The 23,623-nt window shown below is 46.5% G+C and overlaps 2 protein-coding genes across 2 annotated transcripts in view; both read left to right on the top strand.

The window, feature by feature from the left end:
• Positions 1–23,623, top strand: part of LOC140418959 (uncharacterized) — a 123,697-nt gene that overhangs the window by 55,173 nt on the left and 44,901 nt on the right. The gene's annotated exons all lie outside the window — the stretch shown is intronic.
• Positions 191–22,881, top strand: LOC140417796 (uncharacterized). Its single transcript, XM_072501255.1, has 3 exons — positions 191–1,596; positions 6,939–7,736; positions 16,645–22,881. Exons 2-3 carry the CDS (start codon positions 7,098–7,100, stop codon positions 17,980–17,982), a joined length of 1,977 nt encoding a protein of 658 aa, XP_072357356.1. The 5' UTR covers positions 191–1,596; positions 6,939–7,097; the 3' UTR covers positions 17,983–22,881.

The following is a 23,623-nucleotide window of genomic DNA, read 5'->3' as shown; positions in this document are numbered from 1 at the left end:
CCGCCCCTCATTCACTTTGATTGGTTGGAAGACCAGCCGCTCTCGGTCGGTCCTCCAACCCGCCCCCTCTCTCTCTTGGTCCAGAGCTGCCGCCAATCACTTCCCGGGCATTGTGAAGTGGCGCATGCTGGAGCTAGACAACTGTGCGCAGGCGCGGGGACGGAGTTTGGAGCATGCGCAATTCCAGTGTTGGCCTCGAGGAGAGAGTCCTTTGTCCTGGAAAAGCGGAGTCAGCGTCAGGCGGTGGGTGGGAGGATTTGGAAACACTTTGTGGATCCGCAAACCCTTCACAATCATTGTCAGCTCCCTGGTTTGCAGCTGCGGAGCTTCTCCCTCCCTCCCGGGAACAGGCCCAGGTTAACTGGCACCATCCTGCTTCAGCCACTGGAGGATGGTTCACATCAGAGGATGGGGGAGGGGGGATAATAACTAAGAGCTTACACTTTGCACTCAAATCAATGAGGTCTCTGATCTCTGGCAAGAAAGGAAACCCTGGCAGATGGACGGGGAGGATTCACAAACACCCGCTGGAGGACCCAAACCCCCAAAAAGAACCCGCAGATCCCGGGTTTGCAGCTCCCGGGCTTGTTTGCTTCATGTCGGGCCATCTTGTGGAGCAGCAGGGTGGGCGGCGCTTCGGGGCTCCAGTGACCAGGAGAGAAAACGATTGATTGTATTTTCACTCTGCACAGAGAAAATTAAGGGGCAGCCTGCTTGAAGCTGCAGGAGCAGGTGTACATTATTGGGTGGGATGCTGCCAGAACTCTTGAGTCCAGGGAATGGGCTGGTTGGCAGCCAGAACAGTTGGAAATGGTGCTGCACTGATCCATTGTGCGGGTTAAACAGCATCCAGACACCATGCAGCCTGGCACTGTGGATTCAAATACAGGGTAACCCGATAAAATGTGCAATGGGTGGTCTCCCTGTGTTTTGGATTCCAGCACCGCAGGAAGAAGAGGGAGTGGGACGGTGATTTACTGCTTTACAAGAACAAGTGAAGAAAACTGTCAAAACTAGAAATGTTTGTTCTGAATTTCTATCCTGTACTGACAGTGATGTTTGTAAACTCCTTTTACAGGATATTTGAAATCTAGAGGTGTGAAATCATCCAACCTGGAAAGAGACAAGGACATCCACACCATAGAGAAACTGTGGAAATGTGGGCACTGTGGGAAGGAATTCCATTCTCCATCCCAACTGGAAACTCCTCAGCGCAGTCATACTGGGGAGGGACCGTTCACCTGCCCCGTGTGTGGGAAGGGATTTAATCGATTATTCAACCTTCGCACACACCAACGAATTCACACTGGCGAGCGGCCGTTCACCTGCTCTGTGTGTATGAAGGGATTCAGCAGTTCATCACACCTGCTGAAACACCAGCGTGGTCACACTGGGGAAAAGCCATTCATCTGTTCCATGTGTGGAAAGGGATTCACTAATTCAACTGACCTCCTGACACACCAGCGAGTTCACACCGGGGAGAGGCCGTTCATCTGCTCCATGTGTGGGAATAGATACACTCAGTCACAAAACCTCATGAGACACCAGCGAGTTCACAAGTAACTTCTGAAGGTAGATTCTCCTGTCATTGATCAGGTAATCACATCCAGGACTGACCCATGTTCATTCTGATAGTTGTGGTTAGTGTCTGCTGCTGTTAATCACTATAATCAACTGGAATTAACTATTCAGTTATTTGTTCTGCAGGTTAAGAGAGAATAATTGATCATCCAGGGTCTAACTGAATGGCAGAACAAACTCAAACGGCTGAACAACCTACTCCAGTTCATAGAATCATCGAATTTACGGTGCAGAAGAAAGCCATTCAGCCCATGAGTCTGCACCGGCCCTTGGAAAGAGCACCCTACTCAAGCCCCATGCCTCCATCTTATCCCCCTTTATCCCAGTAACCCCACCTAACCAGTTCCTGTGTAGTATTACCTGAGACTTCACCCACTCTCTAACTCTGCTCCAGTGCTGAAGCCACTTCCCCAGTCTCTTCCCCAGCTCTCCCATCACTTTCCATTCATCAGCTGGTGTTTGAGTCCATGTTTATTAGGGACATGGGAACAGGAGGAGGTCATTTATCCCCCTCAAGCCTGTTCTCTTATTCATCGAATTCATGGCTGATCTGTGGCCTAACTCCATTTAGTCAGATATTATTTTAATCCTGACTTCCCCAGTCTGTTACAATGTGATTTAAAACAATCAGACCATTAATGTAGGAGAGTGTCCCCAAAAAATTCTCAGAAACATCAACTGACAAATTAGACAGAAACTGACACTGAGGGGCACACGCTGATGTAGCGGTTAGCACTGCTGCCTCACGGCACCGAGGACCCTGGTCCGATACTGGCCGCAGGTCACTGTCCGTGTGGAGTTTGCACATTCTCCACGTTTCTGCGTGGGTCTCACTCCCTCAACCCAAAGATATGCAGGGTAGGTGGATTGGCCACGCTAAATTGCCCCTTCATTGAAAAAAGAAACTGACACTGAGTCACACAATGGGAAGGATGTGATTGCACTGGAAAGGTTGCAGAGGAGAGTCACCAGGATGTTGCCTGGGCTGTTTTACGAGCAGAGAAGGCTGAGGGGGAATATAATTGAAGTGTACAGAATTATAAAGGAAATAGGGTAGATAGGAGGAAACTTTTCCCCACAGTACAATAATAATCTTTATCTTTGTTGTCACAAGTAGGCTGACATTAACACTGCAATGAAGTTACTGTGAAAAGCCCCTAGTCGCCACATTCAGGCGTGTGTTGGGGTACACAAAGGGAGAATTCAGAATGTCCAAATTACCCAACAGCACGTCTTTCGAGACTTGTGGGAGGAAACCGGAGCACCCGGACGAAACCCACGCAGATGCGGGGAGAACATGCAGACTCCACACAGACAGTGACCCAAGCCAGGAATCGAACCTGGGACCCTGGAGCTGTGAAGCAACAGTGCTACTGTGCCGCTGGTGAGGGGTCAATAACCAGGGGGCACAGAGTTATGGTCAGGGGCAAGAGATTTAGAGGGAATTTGAGGAAAGCTTTTTCACCAGAGGGTGATGGGCATCTGGTACTCACTGCCTGAAAGGTTGGTCGAGGCAGGAACCATTCATTTCAAAAAGAGAAATGCAGAACAATATATATTAATGATTTGGATGAGGGAACAAAATGTAACATCTCACAGTTTGCAGATGATACCAAGTTAGGTGGGAGGGTGAATTGTGACGAGGATGCAGGGATCCTACAGCATGATCTGGTCAGGTTGGGCGAGTGGACAAATCAATGGCAGATGCAGTATAATTTGGATAAGTGTGAGGTTATTCACTTTGGAAGCAAAAACTGGAAGGTAGCTTACTATCTGAATGGTTGTAAATTGGGAGAGGGGAGTGTGCAGTGGGACCTGGGTGTCCTTGTGCACCAGTCGCTGAAGGTAAGCATGCAGGTGGTAAAGAAAGCTCATGGTATGTTGGCCTTCATTGCGAGAGATTTCGAGTATAGAAGCAGGGATATGTTGCTGCAAATATACAGGTTCTTGGAGTATTGTGTGCAGTTATAGTCACCCTCCCTGAGGAAGGATGTTGTTGATTTCGAAGGAGAGCAGCAAAGGTTTACCCAACTGATTCCAGGGGTGGTGGGACTGTCATATGAGGAGAGATTGACTAGGTTGGGATTGTTCTTATATCATAGAATTTACAGTGCAGAAGGAGGCCATTCAGCCCATCGAGTCTGCACCATCTCTTGGAAAGAGCACCCTACCCAAGGTCAACACCTCCACCCTAACCCCATAACCCCACCCAATACTAAGGGCAATTCTGGACACTAAGGGCAATTTATCATGGCCAATCCACCGAACCTGCACATCTTTGGACTGTGGGAGGAAACCGGAGCACCCAGAGGAAACCCACGCACACACGGGGAGGATGTGCAGTCTCCGCACAGACAGTGACCCAAGCCGGAATCGAACCTGGGACCCTGGAGCTGTGAAGCAATTGTGTTATCCACAATGCTACCGTGCTGCCCTTGTTGGAGTTCAGAAGAATGAGGGGGATCTCATAGTGACTTATAAAATTTTAACAGGACTAGACAGGGTAGATGCAGGGAAGGTGTTACCAATGATGGGTGATTCCAGAACCAGGGGTCACAGTCTGAGGATTCAGGGTAAATCATTTTGGACAGATATAAGGAGACATTTCTTCAAAGAGTGGTGAGCCTATGGAATTCATTAACACAGGAAGTAGTTGATGCTAAAATTTTGAATATATTCAAGAGGCGGCTAGATAGCACTTGGGGAGAATGGGTCAAAGGCTATGGGGAGAAAGCAGGATTAAGCTATTGAGTTGGATGATCAGCCACAATCGTGATGAATGGTGGAGCAGGCTCGAAGGGCCAAAAGGCCTCATCCTGCTCCTATCTTCTACGTATCTATGTTGGCATCTCCACATCATTACAATGCATCTGTGTAAGTGGCTTCCTGTTATCTGAAATGTACTGATTGGAAGAAACTGTAGTTAGCGAAGCAGCAGAAAGGGAATCAGAGTGACTGATGAATAAATTCACTTTGACATTGTTCCAGGGATCAAATTAAAGACCCAGGTATAGGGGTATCGAACAATCAACAAAGTTGATGTGTGAATTGTTAACAACACCTGCAACATTTTACTGTGACAAAGGTACTGTATAAAACATGCTGTAGTTACTGAAGACTGGGATGGTACTCAGTTATTCATTGGGTTGATACAATCATAATGCAGAAAGGCCAGTTGTATGCAGAAAAAAATTAATTCAGTTTTCACACTTACTAACATCTGCACAGTCACACTGGAGGCAGACTGTTCAAATACTTCGCAGTTAACACTCCAGCTTCAAAACATCAATAGATTTGTTAAGCGATTGGTGCATTGTGATTGGTGAGAGGCTGTTTAAATGTTGTGCGTGTGGACACAGATTCATTCATCCCACCTGATCACTCACGAGTTGTTTCAAATTTGACTAGCTTCTAATGTTATATCCAGGACGGGGTGGCATGTGGTGCAGTGGTTAGCACTGGGGCTGTGGCGCTGAGGACCTAAGTTCGAATCCCGGCCCTGGGTCACTGTCCGTGTGGAGTTTGTACATTCTCCCCATGTTTCACCCGCACACCCCAAAAGATGTGCAGGTTAGGTGGATTAAATTGCCCCTTAATTGGAAAAAATAAATTGGGTACACTAAATAAAATTTAAAGATGGAAAACAATTATATCCAGGACAGCACTATGGTATAGAACCAATCCACTGGGGCTTTTCAAACAATTAATTACTAATTTCCTATCTGAGCCCTTTAGCTAATCAGATCACAAACGATAATTTAGACTTCACCAAGATTGCTATATGGAGCGATTACCCATCATTCACAGCGTGTCAGAATGTGACCCATGTTCCCTACAAGGAGAGACTGCGCAGGCGCGGAGACTGCTGTGATTGGAGCATGCGCAGTTTGGTTAACGGGTTAAGAACCCGCGCTTTCGGGTGAGAAAGGACTGGAGAGGAATGGGGCTGATTGTGTGCCGGGGGAATGGGAAAACTTCTTGAAAAACCATGTTTCGGCCTCATTCCGAATTCCAAACTACCGGGCCCCGCGTGCGGCTCCTCCGAGACTTTTGTTGGAGCCGGTTTAACGACCGCCATCTTTACCGGTTAAGGGCGCATGCGCGATGCTCCCTGTCCTGGCAGGAGAGAATGTTGTGAATTTCTCTCCTGGACTGACAGGGATGGATTCTGGAAACTCCTTTTACAGGGGGTTGGTCAGAAGGAGGGGGCTTGCAGAAGGGAAACCAATGTCCTTTTTCTTGTGGAGCATTTTACTGGAGTCATGTTTTGAGCATTTCCAAACTCTGTCTCCCTATTCGGTCATGTAAGTGGATTGTAGATTGCTGTGAGTGTTAGACTGTATTGCCACTACTCATTCACCCCCTGCTTCCACGCCGAGTTCAAAGCTGCAGGCTCCTGCTGATCAATGTCTGCCTCCAGTGGGGATGTGGGGCAGCTGTCAGGCGCAGTAATCTCAAAGGGTTGGAGGAAATGATACTTCACCGAATGTCTATGCATTTATCGTATGTCCTATGTTTTTCATTTATGGAATGATCTGCCTGGACGATACGCAGAACAATACTTTTCACTGTACCTCGGTACACGTCTCAATTTTATGTAGGGGTGAAGGTGGGAGGTGGACCAGGAGTGTGTTCGAATAATCAAGTTTAAAGGTAACAGTTGTGTTTATATATTTATAAGTTTCAGAAGCAGATGACCTGAGGCAGTGGTTAAGTGAGACGATGTTACTGAAGTGGAAATAGGCAGTCTTAGTGATGGTGCAGATATATAGTCGGAAAATCAACTTCTGGTCAGATATGACACTAAGGCTCTCCCCATCTTATTCCGCTTCAGAAAGTTGCTGGGGAAAGGGATGGAGTTGGCAGCTAGAGTTGAAACGGGGACTGAAGACAACGGCTTCAGTCTTTCCAATATTTAATTGGAGGAAATTTCTGTTCATGCAGCACTAGATGTCAGAGAAGTCAGGACAATGTATGAGTTGGGGGGGAACTTGGAGATGATGTCCTTCACATAAACCTGCTACTCTTGTCCATCTAGGTGGTAGGGGCCAAGGGTTTGGAAGACTGTGTCTGGTTGTAGATAAATAGATCTTTCTCCTTCAACCCCTGCTTTTCCCACTTCTCCCTCCATCTCCCACAGAGACCAGCGTCTTGTGTCAGTCCAGACTGGATGGCAGCCTCCCTTCCCTGAAGGACATGAGTGATCCAGTTGGGCTACTGCAACAATCCAGCAGTTTTCCAGGTCACTTTTTTCCGAGTGCTGGCCCCACAAATGACCAAGTTTATTTCGCTCAGTTTCAGAAGCTGTTTTTGTGGTTTCTTTCTCACTTTTTTTTTGTTTTAAATTAATTTCACAGGATGTAAGAAGGGGAAGGACTTGCAGTCTGGAAACTCAGCCTAATCATTCCGTCAAAACGTGACAGTCGCTGAAATTTTTGTAACCTGAATATCATCGGATTTTGAACATTGAACTGAAAAGCACTGTTCACAGTGGGGAGAAACCGTTTTCTGGGTGGATGAGATTTCTGCCAACATCTGGCCTGTCAAAACAGAAGTACAGTCATTCCATGGAGAAACCATGGAAATGTGGGGACTGTGGTAAGGGATTTAGTTACCCATCCAAGCTGGAAATTCATCGGCGTAGCCACACTGGAGAGAGGCCGTTCACCTGCTTCACATGTGGAAAGGGATTCGTTAGGTCATCCCACCTGCTGTCACACCAGCGCCTTCACACTGGGGAGAGACCGTTCACCTGCTCCGAGTGTGGGAAGGGATTCACTCAGTCATCCAAACTGCTGTCACACCAGCGAGTTCACACTGGGGAGAGACCGTTCACCTGCTCCGAGTGTGGGAAGGGATTCACTGCTTCATCCTACCTGTTGACACATCAGCGAGTTCATACTGGGAAAAGACCGTTTAAATGCCCAGACTGTGGGAAGTGCTATAAAAGTTCCGGTGTACTGATGCGCCATCAACATGTTCACCGTCAGGAGAGACCATTCAGGTGCTCTTACTGTGGGACTGGGTTTAGACAATCATATAACCTCATTGTACACCAGCGAGTTCACACTGGGGAGAGGCCGTTCACCTGCTCTGATTGTGGGAAGGGATTCACTCAGTCATCCAACCTGCTGAAACATCAAAGAATTCACAACTAACTACAACGGTTCAATTCTGCTGTTAATCACATCCAGGACTGAAATATGTTGAATGGGTCTGTTTCTGCTGAGTTGATCAATCCCGGGCGGCATAGTAGCACAGTGGTTAGCACTGTTACTTCACAGCGCCAGGGACCAAGACTCGATTCCCGGCTTGGGTCACTGTTTGTGCAGAGTCCGCACGTTCTCCCCATGCCTGCATATGTCTTAGTATTGATTGGAAAGTATAATTATGGACATGTGCTTGTTAGTATTGCAATAAGGTCAGCATATCGATGCTGTAATTGGTTAACTACAATCATGGGAGACAAATGAGGTAATTGGAACCACCAGTTGTGATTGTGTAATTATGGGCGAAAAACAAATGCAAACCTCTGATTGGTATATGTAAATTACCTTCCTGTAAGACGACCGGAAGGTATAATAATGTATTGTTTAGGGAGTCTGTATACTATTCTCTGGAGATAGCTCCCATATGCATATGTCTGAATTAAAAACCGGCAAGAAAGATACTCCATGGGTCGCTTGGTCAGTTACATGAACAGAAAGTTTGACAACTGCAAGTTCCCCAAACACCAGATATTGTTTCTGAATGCTCCCCGCCCACCTGCCAGGGTCTGCTTACTGCGCAGGCTCAGTTCACAGCTTGGCGTGTGATTGACGGCAACTGCTGACCAATAGGAAATGAGGGAATGCCTGGAGGACTGATTTTGGGGATGGTCCACCAACCAATCAGAATGTGAGGGCGGGACTTACTGTTGACAATGGGCGGCGCTGATTGGCTGCGCGACACAGTTGCCCCTCTGAAGATGGCGGTCGTTAACCGCTCAGCGGAAAGAGCCCCAATAGTGACCGCTGGTTTGAACCCAGGACCAGGAGCTTCTTATTCGGATTTGGAGCCTAACTGGGTGTATTTGAAGCTTTCCTTTCTGACCCACCCAACGGCTCAAACGGCAGCTTCTCACCGGCTGAGAATTTCCACATGGCTGCCCGAGGCCAGCTTCATATCCACACAGCGCATGCTCAGATCACAAAGCCCGGGTGAAGTGACGATAATTTGGACCCACAGAACGAGTCGGTCAGGAGGACCGAGCCTCAGAGGCTGGCCCTCCAGCCAATAGGAGTGAATGAGGGGTTGAGCTAGCGGTGATGTTCCACAGTGGGAGTGAGCCTAGACTAACTGGGGATTGGAGCCCGGGGATATTCCCGGTGTGTGCATTTTATTTAATAATCTTTATTGTCACAAGTAGGCTTACATTAACACTGCAATGAAATTACTGTGAAAATCCCCTAGCTGCCACATTCCGGCGCCTGTTTGGGTACACTGAGGGAGAATTCAGAATGTCCAAATTACCTAAAAAGCACATATTTCAGGACTTGTGGGAGGAAACCAGAGCACCCGGAGGAAACCCATGCACACATGGGGAGAACGTGCAGACTCCACACAGACAGTGACCCAAGCCGGGAACCAAACCTGGGACCTTGTCGTTGTGAAGCAACAGTGCTAACTACTGTGCTACCATGAGGCCGTTATTCTGCTGTCTGACACATACATCAATAAAATGGGGAATTCCTGGAAACACTGCGGCTTCTTGATCTGGAGATCAAATGGCTGATGTGTAATTGCTCCACCAGTCGGTCTCTCCTATCCAATTTACCTTGGCCCCTCAATTTTAGCTCCCACAGTTAAAACATCCCTCAGCCTCCAAAGAACAGCCTCTCCATTCTTTCCCCTTTGTGATAACTCTCCAATCCGATCAACATCCTCGTAAATCTCCTCTGTACCTCTCTGTCTGGCATGAACACATCCTCCTTGTAATGCGATAAACAGAATGGTACACTAATCTCGCTGTGGTCTAATTTATACAGCTCTAATATCACCTGCCTGATCTTTTAATGAAAACAGAAAAAGTTGGAAATACTCAACAGCTCTGGCAGCATCAGTGGAGAGCGAGGAGTTTCAGATCTGCAATCTTTCATCAACAGAAAATTCTGGACATTACTCTTGTACGCTATGTCTCACTTAATATTGGTGTTGTGGAGAAGATAATTATATGAAATAATCCATGGCGATCCAGATACAGAATGATTGTTTATTAGTCAATGCATTGGGACAGCACCACTTCAGAGAACGATCTCTGGAGCTGACTCTACCCAGTTGAGAAATCAAGCAATATTTATATATTGTAGGCAAGGGATTACTTACATTTGAACATTGTCTGATTCAGACTTATGCAAGTTGTGGATGTTCAGAAAGCAGAGTAATCATTTTTCACACTCATCCCTCTATGGCTCCTCTTGATGCTAACTGGCTCCACCTTGCATCGTCAGCCGTGTCTGCCACTTTAGGACATGGAAACAAATACTGAAAAACAAGTTACTGATGTGGGCCCTGCTGGTGTCTTAGAAACCAAGTTGCAGTCTGTAAAACAAGTTACTGAAGAACAAGTTACTGATAAGAGCCTTGCAGGTGACTGTGTCTTTGCTACATCAGCCTGTTTCTGGGTGATGTCTTTACCCTTAGTGTGGAATTTTCCTTTAACTTTGGAAAACACAGGTCAAAATACTATTTTAAGATCCTTTAATAGACTATAATTATTATCTGCCCTAATAAATCATTATAATTAAACCAAATGCATTAGTTCTCCTTTTACAATGGAAAGTATCCTGTGTGCCTTTTCAACCACCTCATCTACCTCTCCTGTTACTTTCAGGGATCTGTGGATATGCACTCCGATCTCCCTCTGTGCCTCTACACTTCTCACTCTCATACCAGTAATATTGGTGTATCAGAAGATTGGATGAGTCAATGAAGTCCTGTCCCCACACACACAAGATGAATGGCCTCTCCCCAGTGTGAACCCGATAGTGTCTCAGAAGGTGAGCTAACCGAGTGAATCGCTTCCCACAGATCGAGCAGGTGAATGGCCTCTCCCCAGTATGAATATGTTGGTGTTTCAGAAGTTCCCGTTTGCTTAAAAGTTTTCCCACAATCAGAATAATTAAAAGGTCTCTAATCAGTGTGAACAAATTGGTGAACCAGAAGGTGGGAGGAACAAGTGAATCTCTTCCCACACACGGAGCAGGTGAATGGCCTCTTCCCCAGTGTGAGTGCGATGATGTATCAGTAAATCCTTTTTACTTTTAAAGCTCTTCTCATAATCAGAACACTTAAAAGGTCTCTGATCAGTATGAACACGTTGGTGTGTCAGGAGGTGTAATGACTGAATGAATCCCTTCCCACACACAGAGCAGGTGAATCGCCTCTCCCCAGTGTGAGTGCTTTGGTGCAACAGTAAATCTTTCCTGCTTTTAAAGCTCTTGTCACAGTAAGCACATTTAAATGGTCTCTGATCAGAGTGGACCTGATGGTGGGTCCGGAGGTTTGATAAAGCATTAAATCCCTTCCCACAATCCAGACAGGTGAATGGCCTCTCGCCAATGTGAACGTGCTGGTGAGTGTAAAGGCTGGATGACTGAGTGAATCCCTTCTAACAAACAGAGCAGGTGAATGGCCTCTCCCCAGTGTAACTGTGTCGATGAGTTTCCACTTCAGATGGATAATTTTTTAAAAAATATATATTTATTAAAGTTTTTTAACACAATTTTTCTCCCTTACAAACAATAACCCCCCCTCCCCTCGTAACAAAAAAACCCGACAAATCGCGCAGAGCAAGATATATACATGGCAAAATAATATATTTACACAGCTTTGTACACTGGCCCTCACCCGTACGTGCCAGTTTCCCCAACCCTTCATGTTATTTCTTGCTCATCCACCCTCCCAGGCAGTCCCCCCTTTCCCCCCCCCCCCCCCCCCTTCCCGGGACGTCCCCTCCCGCCTGTCGAACCCCTGCGCAGACCCTCTCAAGGCGAACTTAATCCTCTCCAACTTTATGAACCCAGCCATATCATTTATCCAGGCCTCCAGGCTGGGGGGCTTCGCCTCCTTCCATAAGACATAGGAGTGGAAGTAAGGCCATTCGGCCCATCGAGTCCACTCCACCATTCAATCATGGCTGATTTCAACTCCATTTACCCGCTCTCTCTCCATAGCCGTTAATTCCTCGAGTAATCAAGAATTTATCAACTTCTGTCTTAAAGACACTCAACGTCCCGGCCTCCACCGCCCTCTGTGGCAATGAATTCCATAGACCCACCACTCTCTGGCTGAAGAAATTTCTCCTCATCTCTGTTCTAAAGTGACTCCCTTTTATTCTAAGGCTGTGCCCCCGGGTCCTAGTCTCCCCTGCTAATGGAAACAACTTCCCTACATCCACCCTATCTAAGCCATTCATTATCTTGTAAGTTTCTATTAGATCTCCCCTCAACCTCCTAAACTCCAATGAATATAATCCCAGGATCCTCAGATGACTTCCACATTAGCAAGATCCTTCGCCGGGCTACTAGGGACGCAAAGGCCAGATTGCCGGCCTCTTTCGCCTCCTGCACTCCCGGTTCGTCCACTACTCCAAATATTGCTAGCCCCCAGCTTGGCTTGACCCGGACTTTCACCACCTGAGATATTGCTCCCGCCACTCCTCTCCAGAACCCCTCCAGTGCCGGGCATGACCAAAACATATGGACATGGTTCGCCGGGCTCCCTGAGCACCTTCCACATCTGTCCTCTACCCCAAAGAACCTACTCAACCTCGCCCCGTCAAGTGCGCTCTGTGGACCACCTTAAATTGTATTAGGCTGAGCCTGGCACACAAGGAGGAAGAATTAACCCTACCTAGGGCATCAGCCCACAGACCTTCCTCGATCTCCTCCCCCAGCTCCTCCTCCCATTTACCCTTCAACTCTTCTACCAGCACTTCCCCCTCTTCTTTCAACTCCTGGTGTATTTCCGACACCTTGCCCTCCCCGACCCATACACCCGAGATCACCCTATCTTGAACTTCTTGTGCCGGGAGCAACGGGAATTCCCTCACCTGTCGCCTCACAAAAGCCCTCACCTGCATATATCTAAAGGCATTTCCTGGGGGTTTCAGATGCATAATTGAAACCCTTCCCACAATCCCCACATTTCCGCGGTTTCTCAGTGGTGCCGGTACCGGTCCTTATGTCTGTTCAGGTTGGACGATGAGTTGAAGCCTCATCTACACACAGCCTGAGTACGGTCTCTTCCGGATGTAAATGGTGCAATATTGTTTCAGACACTGTGACTAGTTAAAGCTCTTTGCACAGTCAGTGTGTATGTGCCTCAGAGCTTTTCCAGTTGCACTGATATTTGCAATCTTTTCTCTCAGGACAAACATTTCTCCTTCCACATTGAAAGACTGATGATTTTCAACTCCTGATGAATCAATAGACTCTATTAGGACTTGACATGATGTTTGGTTTGAATTTCCCATCTGCAATCCTTATATTCTGTAAAAGAAGTTTACTTAGATTCTACAATGCACAAACAGGCCAGTTGCTCCAACTGTTCTGCTGCTGATTATCCTCGACACACATCTCCTTCCATCCCGTCCACCTCACCTCAGCCTGTCAGCTGATCTTTCCATTCCCTTTTCTCATGTGCTTATCCCATTTCCTTTTGGAAACAACCCAGCACTTTCCTCAACTCCTTCCCTGGTAACAAGTTGCACATTCTAATCCAGTGAATGAAGAAATGTATCCATATCTCCCTCTTGGATTTATTAGTAACTCTCTTGTATTTATGACCTAGTTTATAATAATGGAGAGAGAGCGGGTAAATGGAGTTGAAATCAGCCATGATTGAATGGTGGAGTGGACTCGATGGGCCGAATGGCCTTACTTCCGCTCCTATGTCTTATGGTCTTAATAATAATATTTATTATTGTCACAAGTAGGCTTACATTAACGTTGCAATCAAGTTACTGTGACAAGCCCCCAGTTGCCACATTCCAGTGACTGTTTGGGTTCAGAGGGAGAATTCAGAATGTCCAATTCACCGAACAAGCACATCTTTCAGGACCTGTGGGAGGAAACCCGAGTATTCGGAGGAAACCCACACCGACACGGGGAGAACATGCAGACTCCGCATAGACAGTGACCCAAGCGGGAATTGAACCTGGAACCCTGCCACTGTGAAGCAACAGTGCTTGTCAGCCTCCTCCGTGTCAAGCGCGAAACCAGCTAGTCCCGCACCGTTTCTCAGTGCTAACCACTGTGCTACTATGCCGCCCATGTTTATTCCTGGCTCCTAGTTTTCGACTCCTTTATAATTGGCAGCATCCGCCCCACCTCTCCCCTGTCCAACCCACAGATCATTTTAAAACTTTGCATCAGGTCACGACTGAGTCACTTGATTTCTAAAGCAAATAAGGCCCAATCTGTTTAATTAATTGCCCGATAGTTGGAATCTCTGTTTACAAAGATCATCTCTATGCATCCAGGTTAGAAATTGGGGAGACGAACCTTCTTTGTTTAAGTTGGCGCCTGTGAGGTTGCTTCTTCTGTGAAGATCCGGCACCCCCAGAGTCCCGCCCTTCATTCACTGATTGGTTGGAGGACCAGCCAGTCCAGTTCTGTCATCCTACCAATCCTCTTCTCCTCCTATTGTTCCGGAGCTGCCATCAATCATTGCCCGGGCATTGTGAGGTGTCAGGTGAGAGGTCGTAGGCGGGGTTTACAAATCCCGAGTGCGGCCCCAGAGCAGAATGTGAAACAATGTTATTATTGATCGATCAGCCCGTCAGCCTGAGTCTCACCGTCAGCAACCGTCACAATGCCCGGGTGATTGACGGTAGCTCCGGACCAATAGGAGGAGGAGGAGGGTGGGGCTGAAGGACCGACTGGGAGCGGCTGGTCCTCCAACCAATCGGAGTGAGTGAGGGGCGGGCCAGGCTGTGATTGAAGCATGCGCAGTGTGGGTAATGGCGGTGCAGAAGGGCGTCTTTTTCATTTTCGAAATCGGTAATAGGCGTTTAACAATATGGAGGAAGCGAGAGATCGCGCGAGTGGGCGGAAATGTGTAAAGCTGTTACAATCGGAAACCTCGGAATAGTTTACGGGACCCAGTTTGTACCCAGCGGAGCTGCAGCTCCTCATGTTCAGCTCGGGTTAACGGCCGCCATCTTTATTGGATGTGCATCAGGGCGCATGCGCGTTTGTCATCTTTGCCAGGGCGATGTTTCAATGAGTGGGAGGAGCTTGTTCCCCATTGTTCAGAATGGAGACAACTTGTCCATCAAACTGGATTAGTCTTTGAGTCCCAATGTCTTGTTGATGATGCAAAGCGGTGGCAGAGATGGAAAGAAAACGAAGCTAATCCTGCCCTCCAGATTTCACTGTCTCATTGGACGTCCTGTCCTATGTGTCGAAAGCTCTGAGGCTCTGTTCAGCCACATGAAGACCCAGGGCAGAAACTCACAACCCTGAGTCAACATCATTCTCAAATCAGGGGAATGCTGATGGCAAGAGGGACAGTGTTCAGGGGTTCGGGGCGGGGGGGGGGGGTGGGTGGTGGGGGCAGGCATGAGCAGTCATCCTGGACCAGGGAGCAGGAGGAGAGAATGTGGTGAATTTCTATCCTGGACTGATAGTGATTAATTTTGGAAACTCCTTTTACAGGGGTTTAGTAGGGGAGGATTTACTCACAGCAAATACAAGCCTGGAGAAATATTTATCTTTCCCGAATTTTAAGAAGTTTAACAGGTTTATTTGGAATCACGAGTTTTCAGAGTGTAGCTTTTTAATCAGGTGAATGAAGAGGAATGTTACACAAACACAGCCAATGATGAAAGATGATATTTTGAATGCAACTCTTTGCAGGTAATTAAGTCTTTACACGTCCAGGCGATGCGACTGGAGAGAGGGTTAATCACAGCTTGAAGAGGTGTGACTTTTCTCAAGCCAGGACAGTTGCAACTTAGATATATTATTTACAGTTTGTAATAAAGTAAATGCATTATTATTTCTTGTCTTGCAATATAAAACTGTAGCTATGTTATAGATTTCCAGTCATCTCTTCCCTCAGAGAGTTGTTAGTCTTTGGATTTTGCTTCCACGGGGACCAGTTGATTCTGGGGGTCAGACAGTTTGACAGATATTTTATGAAAATGAAATGAAATTATTGACACTGGAGTTCAGGGTTATGGGGAACAGGTAGGAAAATAGAGTGAAAGCTGAGATGAGGAGGAATTTCTTCACTTGAGGATATGGTGAAGCTTTGGCATTCTCTTCCCAGAAGTTCTATGTTTTATGAATGTGCAGCTTAAGTCGTCAAGTATGTTCAAGACAAATATTGATAAGTTTCTAGAGATTGAAGATATCGAGGATATGGGGATCGTGTGGGGAAATGGTGCTGATGTGGCCAATGATTGCATTGAATGATTGAGCAGACTTGGTGGGCAGAATAGCCTACTCTTGCTCCTATTATAATCCCTGTGTCCTGGTCAGGAAGCAGTGAGCTGAGCTTGGATCTGTCAATCAACATGAATCAGCACCTTCAGGAGAATTGGGAGGGTGAATATTAGATACAGCAGAGTGAGAATGGAGGGAGATTGTGTGGGATGGAGATTTACAGTTTTTGGAGAACAAAAGAGGAAATAATGTTCCACAGGAACTAGAATTGTCTGTTCTGAATTTCTATCCTGTACTAACTGATGACTTTTGTAAATTGTTTTTAAAGGATATTGGAAGAGGAGGAATTATAGACAGAAATCTCAAACATCACATCTCGATGTGACAAACTCACTCGATTCCTTCTGATCTGAATATCATCGGCGAGAAGGAGAAATGTTTGTCCGATCTGTTGGCTTCAAAGGATTTTAAACGTGAGTGTGAATCGAACAGCACCGAGACCCACAAAACATACACCCAAGTGCGAGTGTTCCAGTGAACTGACTGGAAAGAGCTTCAGCCAGTTACACAGCCTGAAAAAACATCACGCCATTCACAGTGAGGAGAAACCACACACGTGTTGTGTGTGTAGACAAGGCTTCCACTGATTGTCGACTCTCGAGAGACACGAGGCGACCAAAACATGGAGAAACCGTGGAAATGTGGGCACTGTGGGAAGGGATACAGAGCCCCATCAGAGCTGGAAACTCATCGACGCAGTCACACTGGGGAGAGGCCGTTCACCTGCTCTCAGTGTGGGAAGGGATTCACTCGGTTATCCAACCTGCAGACACACCAGCGGGTTCACACTGGGGAGAAGCCATTCACCTGCTCTCAGTGTGGGAAGGGATTCACTCTGTTATCTCACCTGCAGACACACCAGCGAGTTCACACTGGGGAGAAGCCATTCACCTGCTCCCAGTGTGGGCAGAGATTCCGTGCTTCATTCACCCTGCAGAGACATCAGCGAGTTCACACTGGGGAGAGGCCATTCACCTGCTCTCAGTGTGGGAAGGGATTCATTGAATCAACCACCCTGCAGAGACATCAACGAATTCACACTGGGGAGAAGCCATTCACCTGCTCTCAGTGTGGGAAGGGATTCATTGATTCATCCACCCGACAGAGACATCAGCGAATTCACACTGGGGAGAGGCCGTTCATCTGCTCTCAGTGTGGGAAGGGATTCACTCAGTTATCCAGTCTGCAGACACACCAGCGAGTTCACACTGGGGAGAAGCCATTCACTTGCTCTCAGTGTGGGCAGCAATTCCGTGCTTCATTCACCCTGTGGAGACACCAGCGAGTTCACACTGGGGAGAGGCCATTCACTTGCCCTCAGTGTGGGAAGGGATTCATTGATTCATCCATCCTGCGAAAACATCAGCGAGTTCACACTGGGGAGAGGTCAATCATCTGCTCTCAGTGTGGGAAGGGATTCACACAGTTGGTAAATCTGCAGACACATCAGCGAATTCACACTGGGGTGAGGCCGTTCACCTGCTATCAATGTGGGAAGGGATTTATTTATTCATCCACACTACAGAAACATCAGCGAGTTCACACTGGAGAGAGGCCATTCACCTGCTCTCATTGTGGGAAAGGATTCATTGATTCATTCACCCTGCTGCAACATCAGCGAGTTCACACTGGGGAGAGACCATTCACCTGCTCTCAGTGTGGGAAGGGATTCACACAGTTATCCAGTCTGCAGACACACCAGCGAGTTCACACTGGGGAGAAGGTATTCACCTGCTCTCAGTGTGGGAAGGAATTCACTTGGTTATCCGGGCTGCAGTCACACCAGCGAGTTCACACTGGGGAGAAGCCATTCACCTGCTCTCAGTGTGGAAAGGAATTCACTTGGTTATCTGGACTGCAGAGACACCAGCGAGTTCACACTGGGGAGAGACCATTCACCTGCTCTTAGTGTGGGAAGGGATTACATAGAAACATGGAAAATAAGGAGCAGGAAGAGATCATTTGGCCCTTCGCACCTGCTCTGCCATTCGTTATGATCATGGCTTATCATCCAACTCCATAACCTAATCCCACTTTTCCCTTCATATCCTTTGATCCCCGAAGTGCTGTATCTAACTGCTTCTTGAAAACATACAATGTATTGGCCTCAACTATTTCCTGTGGTAACAAATTCCACTGACTCACCACTCTCTGATGAAGAAATTATTCATCTCTGTCCTAAATGGTCTACCCCGTATCCTGAGACTGCGACCTCTGGTTCTGCACACTCCCGCCTTCGGGAAACTCTTTCCTGCATCTACCCTGTCAAGTCCTGTTAGAATATTATAGGTTTCTATGAGCTCCCCCATTCTTCTGAACTCCAGCGAATACAATCCTAACTGATTAAATCTATCATACGTCAGTCCCACCATCCCAGGAATCAGTCTGGTAAACCTTCGCTGCACTCCCTCTAGAGCAAGAACATCCGTCCTCCGATAAGGAGATCACTATTCCAGGTATGATCTCGCTAAGATATCCCTGCTCCTGTACTCAAAACTGCTCACAATGAAGGCTCGCATGCCATTTGCCAACTTTACCGCCTGCTGTAGCTGCATGCTGACCTTTAGTGACCGGTGTGCGAGGATTTCCAGGTCTCGTTGCACATTCCCTTCTCCTAATTTATGACAATTCAGCTAATAGTCTGCTGTCTCGTTTTTGGTACCAAAGTGGATAACCTCACATTTCTCCAGATTATACTGTATCTGTCATTCATTGGCCCACTCACTCAACTTGTGCAAATCACACTGAAGGATCTCTGCATCCTCCTCACAGCTCACCCTCCCACGCAACTTGGTATTATCTGCAAATTTGGAGATATTGCATTTTGTTCCCTCATCTATAGGGTGGCACAGTGGTTAGCACTGCTGCCTGACGGAGCTGAGGACCAAGGTTCAATCCTGGCCGCGGATCACTGTCTGTGTGGAGACAAATTCTCCTCGTGTCTGCATGGGTCTCACCCCCATAACCCAAAGATGTACAGGGTAGGTGAATTGGCCACGATAAATTGCCCCTTAATTGGAAAAAAAGAATTGGGTACTTTAAATTTGAAAAGAATAATCATGAATATATCTTGTGAATATCTGGGACCCTACCACCGATCCCTGCAGTACCCCGCTAGATAAGTCACTGCCTGCCAATTTGAAAAAGACCCATTAATTCCTACTCTTTGTTTCCTGTCTGACAACCAGTTTTTTATCCATCTCAAGAGACTACACCTGATCCCATACGCTTTAATTTTACACACTAGTCTCTTATGCGGGACTTTGTTGAAAGTCATCTGAAAGCCCAAATATACCACATCCACTGGCTCCCCCTCGTCAACTCTACCAGTTACACCCTTGAAGAATTCCAGTAGATTTGTCAAGCATGATTTCCCCTTCATCAATCCATGCTGACTCTGTCCGATCTGCCATTGGTTTCAAAGTGCTTTTCGATAAAATCTTTGATAATGGATTCTAGAATTTTCCCCACTACCAATGTCAGGCTTACCGGTCTATAATTCCCTGTTTTCTCTATCTCGCTTTTTAAATAGTGGAGTTACATAAACCACCCTCCAATCTGCAGGAACTGTTCCAGAGTCTATAGAATCCTGGAAGATGACCACCAATACATCCACTATTTCTAGAGCCACTTCCTTAAGTACTTTGGGTTGCAGATTATCAGGCCCTGGGGATTTATCAGCCTTCAATCCCATCAATTTCCCCAACACTATTTCTCTAATATTGATCTCCTTCAGTTCCTCCCTCTCACTAAATCCTGCAATCCCCAACATTTCTGGTGCCTGATTTGTGCCCTCATTTGTGAAGACAGAATCAAAGTATGTATTTATTTGTTCAATCATTTTTTTGTCCCCTGTTATCCACTCTCCTATTTCTGACTAAGAAACCTACATTTGTCTTCACCAACTTTCTCTTCACATTACTATAGAAACTTTTGCAATCAGCCTAATTTCCTGTTTATGCCATTCCCAACATCACCCCTGCAGTTTGGGGATCTATATACGACGCCCACTAATTATTTTGCCCCTTGCTGTTTCTCAGCTCTACCCATACAGATTCCACATTGTCGGAACATATACCGTTCCTCACTATTGTATTATTTTCCTCTTTAACCATGGGCGACATGGGTAGCACAGTGGTTAGAACTGTTGCTTCACATTGCCAGGGTCCCAGGCTCGATTCCTGGCTTGGGTCCCTGTCTGTGCAGAGTTTGCACGTTCTCACTGTGTTTGCTGGTTTTCCTCCGGGTGCTCAGATTTTCTCCCAACAAGTCCCGAAAGATGTGTTCTTAGGTGAATTGGGCATTCCAAATTCTCCCTCAATATATCTGAACAGGTGAGTGTGGCGACTAGGGGATTTTCGCAGTAACTTCATTGCAGTGTTAATGTCCGCCTACTTGTGACAAGAATAAAGATTATTATTATTAACCAGCAGTGCCACTCCACTGCCTTTTCCTTTTTGTCTGTCCTTCCTAAATACTGAATATATTCAGTTTCCATCCCTGGTCACCCTGCAGCCATGTCTCCATAATCCCGATTATCTCACTCCCGCTTACGTGTATTTGCGCAATTCACTCGGTTATGCCGTCTGCAGTCACACCAGGGAGTTCATACTGGGGAGAGGCTGTTCACCTGCTCTCAATGTGCGAAGGGATTTTGTAATTCATCGCACTTACTGAGACACCAACAAGTTTACAACTGAATACAGGGATTGAATTCTGTTCTCAATTACATCCAGGTCTGCATTTTGTTCATTCTGTTGGAGGTTAAGATGTTTCATTCTCTTTTCTGTTTGGAAACCCCAAAAATCATGCCACATTGTCATGAAGATGGGCTATGGTGGTTACATGGTTGTTTTGTTTAATTAATCTTGGTGCTTCTCACAGAAGAAAACTATCAGGGTCTGAGGGGCAAGTTGCCTGAGATGCACTGGGAAACTACATTAAATAGTATGGTGGGTGACAAGCAATCACTAATATTTAAAGAATTATTGCAGATTTACGTGGGGATCGGTTAGCTCAGTTGGCTGGATGGCTGGTTTGTGCTGAGTGATACCAACAGCACAGGTTAAATTTCCATACCAGCTGAGGGTAGCCGTGGTCTGTGTCAGTATTTGTGCTCCACATGATCCACCGCCCACCCCTCTACATCTCCCCACATCAGCATCTCCCTCTATTCCTTTCTCCCTCATGTATATATCTCGCTTTCCATTCAATGTATTCATGCTGTTCACCTCAACCACTCACTGTGGAGTGAGTTCCACATTATCACCACTCTCTGGGTAAAGAGGATTCTACTGAAATTCCTACTGGATTATTGAATCCCTTCATAATCTGAAAGACTTCCAACAGGTCACCCATCAGTCTTCTCTTTTCCAGAAAAAAGCAGCCCCAGCCTTTCCTGAGTGTTCAATGCTCTCGGTTCTGTATATTATGAATCTTTGTTGCACCTTATCCAGTGCCTCTATTTCCTTTTTCTAAATGGAGATCACCGATGTTGTCAGTGCTCCCAGTGTAGTCTAACCCTGGTTCTCATCAAATTGAACATTTCCTCCGTGCTTTTCAATTCTATCCCTCTGGAATGGAACCCTATATACTTTAGGAAAGATGTGAAGTTCTTAGTTAGGGTGAAGAGGACATTTACAAGAATGGCACCAGAGATGAGGGATTCCAGTTAGTTGGAGTGACTGGAGCAGCTGAATTTCTCTCCTGAGATCACAGCATCTGAAGGGTGGCGATTGGGGCAATTCAGCCCTATGGGACCGTGTCGGCTCTCTGTGGAGGAAGCCAGCCTGTTCATTTCCCCGTTCTATCCCCAAATCTGTGCAGGTTTATTTCTCTCAGTGCCCGTCCAATTTTGTATTGAAATCCTTCCGTCATCATTACATGTACACAAGGCTGCGAGAGCACAGGGGAATCTATTTGGCCCAATTTTCCCATTCCAGGTCTTTGTACAGCGACCCATTTAATCCCAGAGTTGGACTTATGTTTTCAATTTCAGAATGCATCAAATTCCCTTTTGGAAGTTACAGTCCAATCAGATTCCAGCACCATTTATAGACAGTGCATTCCAAATCACCACAACTCGCTGTGTTTTACAACGAATAATTGTGCATATGGTGTATCTGGACTTTCACAGAGTATTCAAAATGGCATCAATGACGTGGCTATTACACAAAATTAAGACTCTACCTTTAATAAATTGGTGAGGACACCGAGTGTAATATTTCCTCGTTTGCGGACAATTAGAACAAATGTACATTTCTATAAAACCTCTCACTACCACTGAACCCCCTAAAGTGTTTTAAAGCCAATGGAGTACTTTTGAAACATATTCACTGTTGTAATGTAGGAAGCTGCAAGTACGCATGGGTAATCACATCTAGTTTCAAAATTGTTATTTTCACTTTAAAACATTTTTTTAGAGTACCCAATTCATTTTTTCCAATTAAGGAACAATTTAGCGTGGCCAATCCACCCACCCTGGACATCTTTGGGTTGCGGGGGTGAAACCCACAAGACCACGCGAAGAATGTGCAAACTTCACAAGGCAGTGACCCAGGCTCGGGATCCAACCTAGGACCTCGGTGCCGTGAGGCAGCAGTGCTAACCATTGCGCCACCATGCTGCCCGTAAACTGTTATTTTCATAGTGTATTCACTGGCCTTAGTAATAAGGTCAAGGAAGCCCTTTTATACCTCTGACATGTGGCGTCCTGCAGCTATTTCACCTTCTGTACCTTTTTTATATTAACTCTGTATTGATTTCATCGCAAAAAAACTAATTATATTCAAGATAATTCAGTAGTGAACATTGATTATCATTAGTGAATTGGTGTGTTCGGTAATTATTATTTTCTTTAAATAATTTTTATTGAGGTTTTCACAAAATATCAACAGCAAAATGGAAAAGGAACCCAATAGAATTAAATACAGAACAAAATAAAACAACCCCCGTGCCCCCCTCCCCCCATACATTAATAATAAATTAACACCCCAAATTAACACATAGCAAATATATACACCCCCTCAGATCCCCCAGTGTAAACAAACAAAAATAAAATAGAACTCGACCCCTCCCCCACCCGGGTTGCTGCTGCTGACCATTGTCTACCGTTCTGCCAGGAAGTCCAAGAACGGTTGCCACCGCCTGAAAAACCCTTGCACGGATCCCCTTAAGGCAAATTTCACCCTCTCCAATTTAATAAACCCCACCATATCGTTGATCCAGGATTCCATGCTTGGGGGCCTCGCATCATTCCATTGAAGAAGAATCCTTCGCCAGGCTACCAGGTACGCAAAGGCCTGAATTCCGGCCTCTTTTGCCTCCTGCACTCCTGGCTCCACTGCAACCCCAAATATTGTGAGGCCCCAGCCCGGTTTGACCTTGGATCCTACCACCTTCGACGCCATCCTCGCTACGCCCTTCCAAAATTCCTCCAGCGCTGGGCATGCCCAAGACATATGGGTGTGGTTTGCTGGGCTCCCTGAGCACCTAACACACCTGTCCTCACCCCCAAAGAACCGGCTCATCCTTGTCCCGGTCATGTGTGC

Source organism: Scyliorhinus torazame, chromosome 5 (genome assembly GCF_047496885.1).
Source record: "Scyliorhinus torazame isolate Kashiwa2021f chromosome 5, sScyTor2.1, whole genome shotgun sequence".
NCBI classification, from domain to species: domain Eukaryota; kingdom Metazoa; phylum Chordata; class Chondrichthyes; order Carcharhiniformes; family Scyliorhinidae; genus Scyliorhinus; species Scyliorhinus torazame.
The sequence above is the reverse complement of the archived record's forward strand: the minus strand, read 5'-3'. Positions and strand labels throughout refer to the sequence as shown.